The sequence below is a fragment of the Fukomys damarensis genome, unplaced genomic scaffold (assembly GCF_012274545.1).
Source record: "Fukomys damarensis isolate Sample0158 unplaced genomic scaffold, DMR_v1.0_HiC HiC_scaffold_39, whole genome shotgun sequence".
Classification (NCBI taxonomy): domain Eukaryota; kingdom Metazoa; phylum Chordata; class Mammalia; order Rodentia; family Bathyergidae; genus Fukomys; species Fukomys damarensis.
Genome location: NW_022900951.1, coordinates 83,225,806 through 83,233,824, shown reverse-complemented (window position 1 = coordinate 83,233,824; position 8,019 = coordinate 83,225,806). Strand labels below are relative to the sequence as shown.

Below are 8,019 nucleotides of genomic sequence, written 5' to 3'. Positions count from 1 at the left end.
ATATATACACACATATATATATATATATTAGATAGATAGTGCTTGTTATTATGAGCATTTCCTAACACTTTCAAATATTTGTCAAAGATATGATTGAAGAACTGAATAATGGAGTCTCTGGATTTACCCACATTTATCTAATCATCCCCTTTTGGTAAATCATTTAGACTGTTTTCTATTTTAATTAAGTGAAAAAAATCTTTATAACTCATACAACGTGTGGAGTTCTCTGGAAGTTTCTGTGGAATAAATCCTAAGAAGAGAATTACTTGGTCAATGGTTAAAAATATTAAACTACTATATTGCTACAGATTTTTTTAATGCCCTCTAGAAATTTACCAATTTATATCCAATGACATTTCATGTGTTTTGCTATAATACAACATTTTGTCTGCTAAAGCCCCTGGTATTTATCTCCTTAATGACTTTCTTAGAATAAGCAAGTGAGAATCACTTTTGGATTCTCCTCCAAGAAAAGTAACCACTTTGGTATAATGATGTATCATAACAACCGGCTCATAAAGTCCTTTGAGAAGGTGGGATGCCAGGTAAAGGTGAGTGCTTTGTTTCTTTGTCATAAAAGACTAAAAATCGTAGGAAGAGTTTAAAATTTGTAAAGAGGATAGGTTCATTAATGATTTTTATTCCCATCTCATGGTGGTTGTTAAATTCTGATACTGAAACTCTGTGTTACCAGTGAGCCATCTTGTGTTGAAAAACCTGTGCTACTTTTCATTTGTCATGGGTACTAAACCAGGAACTTCACTAAAATGCATTTCCTAGGTGGCTGTTAATAAAAGAGTTAGAATGCCAGCAACTTTGCCAGATTCATCAGTTTATTAGGTGTAAGGTAGTTCTTTTTATTATCTTAGGGAGATAATAAGGAATAATAGAAGGTAGCATAAAATTTGGTGAAGATCAAGATTTGAGTATAGGATGTTCTACTTATAAGCTATATCTTTAGATAAATCATTTAATTTCTCTGAGGCTCAATTTTCTACCTGTAATATGGAAACAACAATATTAATCTTCTACCTCAGAGTTTACAGAGTTAAAAGATTTAACTGCAGTTTTATGTACATGTAAAGTACCAACTCTATGGGAATGTAATCATTATGTTCTGTAAACATGTGCTAATAAAAATTGGAAAAAAAGAGGAAGATTTAACTAGGATAAATTATGCAAAATTATTTTATAAATCAACTTGTATAAATGTTACTAATATTTTAATGGTTTAATGATAATTTAAAGTAATAATTTCCACAAGTGCCCCCTTCATTTCTTATAGGTTAGATGCTAAAGCACAACAAATGATAGACTGCTTTATATTACACAGGAGGCTATTTATATAAGGATAGCTAATTTTTGGCCTATCTTGGGTTTTCCTTGTATATATCTTAAGACAGACAACTCATGTTTGTGTGACAGTCTATAATTACACCTTAACTTAGTTCCTTCCATTAAAGAATAAAAAAAGGATTTTAAATCCCCAAACCTCTTATATCAGCTTATCATTAATAATTACTACAAATCTAAGTCTCTGGTGGTTGTTGGGTAGCCTATATATGTGAAGAAAATGCTTACTTTAATAGTGTAAGGACTTGATGATCACATAAAATTTTTTCCAGATGAAGTTTCATTTCAGTTTCTTAAAAGAGTAGTATATAATACTGATTTTTATAACAGCCTAATTCATTATTCAAAAGCACTCTTAGGGAAATCCTAGAATGTAAAACAGATGAAAGTGAAGGTTGTATGAATGAAATAGAGATCATTATTAATCCTTAAATAATCCTAGGGATTAGTTAATCATTGGAAATATCTACTTTAGAATTTATTAGTTTCTAGTTCCATACAATACTTGAAATGTATTGAAGTAAGTTCTGAGTGTTTTTCTATATCTTGATAGCCTTTCTTTGCCCATTAACATTATGTAACTTTTCTATTATTGTTTGAAATAAAAAGAAAATGACTTTAGGCAGTCAACAGTAATGAAAGTAATTTTTTTTTTGAAATTAATATTTTTCTTCTAAGCCAACTCATGGAGAAGGTGTGGGAGTAATTGGAGTCATTGAGTGCAGTTTCCTAAAACCTACCTATAACAAACAAGATTTTGAGTACACTAAGGAGTACCGGTGAGTCATTGCCAACTTGAGGTGTTTCTGATGAATTTTTTCAGATGTAATTCTACTCTCTTGAAACCTCTACAGCCATCTCTAAAAAGTCATCTAAATGATGTAACGGAGAATTTCTTGAGATCTATTTTCCAAGATTAGAGATAAAATTACTTTATTTTTAAATTAAAGCTTACTAATATTTGATATGTAAGTCAAGTTGAGAAAAACCTCACCTTTACAAATTATAGCAAGAACATAGTCATTTGGTAAAATAAAGAGCCTTATTGATTTTAATTAATTAATTAATTAATTTTTTTGGTGCCAGTGATCAAACTCTGGTCCTTGTGCTTGTGAGGCAGGCACCGGAACCACTGAGGTAAATCCCTGGCAATTTTAATTAAAAACATGAGTGGATCTGAAAATACTAAATATGTTGGGGAACATTTTTTGAAGTATGTTCCAAAAATTTTTGTTGAATCCAGTGAATAGACTTAGAAGTATTGGAAACAGTAAGAAAGACGTGTGCATTCATAGGAGCATTTTGATTAGAGAAGACAGATTAAGGATCAGAAAGGAACTTGCCATTACATCTGAACCAGTAGAGATATTTTTATGAGATGAAGAAAGGAATTATGAAAGCTAAGTTAGAAGAGATTTTTTAAAAAAAACTCTGAGAAGGAAGGATCATTCATTCCTTCTTTCATCAAGTATTATGGATACTTCCTATTTGTGAGGTATGAAGTACATAAGGATGAAAGTAAGAATCCTTGATGCCTATGAGCAAGTGTGATAAGATATATGCCAATAAGAAATATATATACTACGAAATAATTCTGTTAATGAAGCACATATGCAAAACGGGGAGAACTTTTAAATATACCTAAAGGAATCAAGGGATTCCTAATCAGATTATATTTGAGTTTAAACTTGAAGGAAAAGTTTAAGTTTTCTAACTGGATAAATAGGAGAAAGACAGTCTAAGTGGAGGGAAATATATATAAGGCCAGAAAAAGTCACAGGGTGTCCTGGAAGTGTGAAAAAGTCACGAGGATAGTTGGTATCATTTCTTTGATGTCACAATAGAAAACATTTTCTTAGAGTAGAAGAAAAATAATTTCTCCAATCTCTTTTTTGTGTGAACAAAACTATAATAAAGCCTGTTAATTAAATGTTGTACATTGATTTATCCGGAACCATGAAAACTCTAGTTTAATGTTTAACAAAGAGGTAACTATTTGAATGGCAACCCCAAATTTATTTCAGTGTAATTGGGTTTTGGTCATTCAGGCTATTCAATGGTTATGGCACCTAGGTGCCCTCAGTCTAAATAAATTGGTCATTTAAATATGAGTCTAACCTATAATGGAGATCTTTGACCTGGACTTGACTCTTAAGAGTACAGGTGTATAAATAACATGGATTTAACAGAAGTCTCAAAGCTGAGTTGTTCTCTTTCTCTTGACTAAAAGGAGCAGTGAACTTTTGGTGGTTACCTAAATAATTAAGACTTATAAAATCTAAATGTTACATACTAACATTTAAACATATTTTTTATACATATTTAACATTTCTATATAATCTTTGCCACCCTATCACCTCACATCTACATTTCAAATTCTGGACACATTAGACTCTTGGTTTTTGATGGCTAGTTTTGGTATGAGGAGTTTGAGGTCATTGCCAAGTATCTAAAAAGATACTCTAAATACTGTATTCAGTTAAACATATAGGATTTCTATCTTAAGCTTGCTATATGATACACAATTTATTAAAAATATAAAGAACTAAATAGTACCCTACAGGCAGTCTTTTGGGGATAATAAATTTTCATAATTCTTGTCCAATTCTGATATTGCCCCACCCCTTTTGATGCTGGGGATTGAACCCAGGACTATGTATATGTTAAAGATGTACTCTACCACCAACGTATACCCTCAGCCCTATTGCTGTTTTATACTCAATTTATTTTACATAAAATGAAATTATTTAGATAAAAATACAGGAATTTGAGAAGGTGTTTAGAGAAGGTTGTCAGCTATGAGAAACAGATCCTATGAATATTATGAATATCAAAACTCTAAATAATAAAAGGAATGCCAGCCATTATAATGCTTGAATATCTATAAATAAATCATCTGCATGATCATTTTTAACATTTATGGATATCAGATTCCACCTGCAACAAAACATTTCACGTGAACTTCATCTTAAGAAATGCATATTAGTTGAGCTCTCCACTGGTACATAACACAGTGGCTAGGCCTTGTGGGATTTTTCAAAGAAATTCAAGACATAGTTGCTTTCTTTCTGATCTCTTTTTTTTGTCACATCTATGAAACAAATTAGACAGAAATAAATGATTCTTTGATCATTTAAAATTTAACTGGTACAGTATAGAATAGGGTAGTTTTTAGGTAAAAGTATGACTTTATATATACCATAAATGATAGAAGACATTTAGAGAAAAGAAAGAAAGGATTTCCAGGACAGAGTTGTAACTTGACCTAAGGTAGCAATAAGAACTCATAATGGTAACATTATGGGAGTGAGGACAAAGGAATGTAACTGGAGTGAAGGGAAATCAAGTTAGATGGGTAGAGTTGGGCCAAATCCTAGAGCAGGAACTAGCAAACATTTTCTAAGAAGGAACAGAAGGTAAATATTTTGAGCTTTGAAGCTATGTGGTCTCTTTCACAACCAATTCTGCCATAGCATGAAAGTAGATATTCACAATATGATAGTAAGTAAAGAAATGGGTATGGTTGTTTTGTTCAATACAATTGTGCTCACAAAAACAGGCAATGGGTGGGATTTGCTGCCAGGCTGTAATAATTTTCTGACCCTTGTCCTAGAACCACAATTCCTAAACTATGTGCCAAGTTGCACATAATAAATTCACAGAGAAGCCATGAGATATTTCCCATTTTTATGGGAAGTAGATTCAACTCCAGTCTACGAACAACAGAAAGGGTCTTCTATTGCCACAAATTACCACAAATGTAGTGGCTTAAAATAACACTAACTGTTTTAGAATTCTGTGGTTTGGAAGTCTGCTACAAAATTCACTGGGTAAAATCAAGATGTTGGCAAGCTGCATTCCTTTCTGGAGGTTAGGGGAGATGAAATTTGCTTTTCTAGTTTCTAGAGGCTGCCAGTATTGCTTGGCCCAAAGCCTTCTTTTTCTAATTTCGATGTCAGCAATAATGGGTAGAGTTCTCACATGTGTCATTCTGATGACCTTGACTCTTGTCATCACAGCTCCTCTAATCCTGCCTCACTCTTCCTCTTTCAAAGACCCCTGTGATCTCATTGGATAATTTAGGATAATCTTCCTATTTTAAGGTCGGATGATGAGTAACTTTAATTCCATCTGCAATCTTAATTCCCCCTTGCTACATGACTCAACACAGTCACAAGGCTCAGGGATTAGGTCATAACATCTTTGGAGGACTGTTATTTTGTTTACTATAATCTGCCCTCTGGTCTCCTAAGATTTACTTTTCATATGTGAAATGTGCACCTCATCTCAAATTTCCAAAAGTCTCACCCTATTAGTGTTGAGAGTAGAAAATTTCAGCTAAATATCATCAGCTCAGAAATTCCAAATCTCATTATCTAAATCACATATGGGTAATACTGTGAGTATGATGGTCTTGGAGCAAAATTCCTCTCCATCTCTGGATGTCTCCCTTCTGCCCTCTGTCCCTCCCTCTTTCCCTCCTTTCTCCTCTCTCTACATTTTACACCTAAAATACAGTAGTGGGACATAGTCTAGGTCAAGTGGGGTGAAAATGGAAGAAAAAAAAAGAAATCACCAAGCAATGTGAAACATCCAGCACAGCAAATTCAATTCCATTTCCAAAACTGGGAATTTCAACTCAGGCTTGCAGCTCTGCCCTCTTAGCTTACAGTTTCACTCTCAAAAGCATTTTCCCTTGTTCATGAAGTTCATGTGTTTGCAGCTGAGTAGTTTCATCAGTCAGTTTTCTGACTGTGTTGTGAAGGTCCAACTAGAGAATTGTGAAGACCCAATTGTGAAGGTTCATTTTGTACTCTTCCCATACCTTTCAGTCCAATCTAGAAGAGGTTTTGTATTTATACAATTCTCAAGAACTTTGTGGGTCTTCCTGAGTGTTACAGATATTCACACTCTCCAATAAGAGACTCTTGACACATATTTCCTAGATGATATCTATTCTTGGCTTCAGCTGAGATAACCGGAGATCTGAGTCATGTGCTTAATTATTTCAAAAAGCCTTTTGTGTTAATGGCTACTCTCACCTTTTGATCTTAGTGAGATATTACCAAAAGGTTGTTCAACTTCATCTGCATCTTTTTCTGTAGATCATTCTTTCTTGACAGTCAGTGTCTAAATTTGTCTTAGTTACTTTTTCTGTGGCTGAGACAATACCCAACACCAAAAGTTAAAGGAGGAGAGATTCATTTTGGCTCAGGTTTGTACAGCTTTCAGTCCATAGTGGGCTGGCTCCAAGGCAGAGCCGCATGGTAGAGGGACATCGCAGAAGAGAAACAGACTATGGTAGACCAGGCAGGAGGATCAGGCAGCAAGCAGCAAGCCATGCTTTTTCTTTGATACCATCCAGGCTATAAGCCTTTTGGGTGATGATACTTAGAGTGGGCCTTCCAGTTATCCACACCCAGAATTATGCTATATCATTTTAGTTAGCACACACCTTTAATCTTAGTATCACACCCTTAATCTACATTCACATATCTTTGATCCACCACCATCAAAAAGCCCACCTATAAGTCCATGAAGCTTTGCGGAGGACATCTAGATACAAGCCATAACAAAATTATAGCATCTTGGAATTTGGATGGGCTGGGAATTTTCCAAATCATCAAATCTTGTTCATTTTTGCTTAGCAGTTCTTCCCTCGATTTATTTCTTAACTTTTGCATTTTACATGAAAAGACAGAGAACCCCAGCCCTTCAATACTTTGCTTGGAGATCTCCTAATTTAAATACTCAATTTAATCATTTACACGTTGTGCTGTCTACATTCCTATAGAACGTGATTCTAATAAGCTTTCTACCACCTTCCCTCATTTTCTAATAACATGTTCATTTCTTTCTGAGCCTTCATTAGTAAGCCTTTAACATCCCTATTTCTAACAGACTGTTTACAATGATTTAGGCCTTCTCTAGAGCAATTTATGTTATCTCTGCTGTGCTTCTCCATTTCATTTTAAGCCCTCACCAGTGAAATATTTAATGTCCACATTTCTATTAACAGTCTGCTGAAAACATTTTAGACTTTCTGTCGTGCTTAAAATTCTTCTAGCCTCTGCCAATTTTCAATTCCAATACTGCTTCCACGTATTTATTTGTTAAAGCAGCACCTCATCTGTGGGTACCAAAATTGGCTATATTCTTTTTATTACATAATATTTTTCTGAATCTGAGTTTAATCTATTCACCTTTAAAGTACTCACTTATAAGGAGAAATGTACTTCTGTTATTTTGTTTTCTATATGCCTTACAGCTATATTTCCCTTTTGCTTCCTAATTTTGTTTTATTTTGTGTCTAGCTGATGAAAAAAGTATAAAATGTAAGGCACAATGAGTAACTATATAAACTGATCACTACTGGACAAGTAGTGGAAATAAAATTTTAAAAAGCCCACAAGAAGTCACTGTCTTCCTTCTACTTAAATCAGAAAGGTTTCTAGGTAAACTCTTAGATACTAGTACCTCTGGGAAGAGACATTTCAGAAGATCTTTAGACACACTTGCCTTCACTGAATAATAGCTAAATAGCTGAGTTAGAGGTACTAGTTTAAGGTTAAAAACAAATAGGAGGGCGGGGCCAATTATTTAGCTCAGAGGTTCTGCTGCCTGCCTTGCAAATGCATAGGACCTGCATTCAATCCCCAGTAC

General features: G+C 34.0%; 1 protein-coding gene across 2 annotated transcripts in view; it reads left to right on the top strand.

The window, feature by feature from the left end:
* The window catches only part of Morc4 (MORC family CW-type zinc finger 4), a 64,755-nt gene that overhangs the window by 20,623 nt on the left and 36,113 nt on the right, over window positions 1–8,019 (top strand). For both annotated transcript variants that reach the window (XM_010614066.2, XM_010614067.2), the window contains exons 7-8: window positions 435–554; window positions 2,035–2,135. In XM_010614066.2, coding sequence (XP_010612368.1) covers window positions 435–554; window positions 2,035–2,135 — 221 coding nt within the window. The remainder of the gene's footprint in view (window positions 1–434; window positions 555–2,034; window positions 2,136–8,019) is intronic.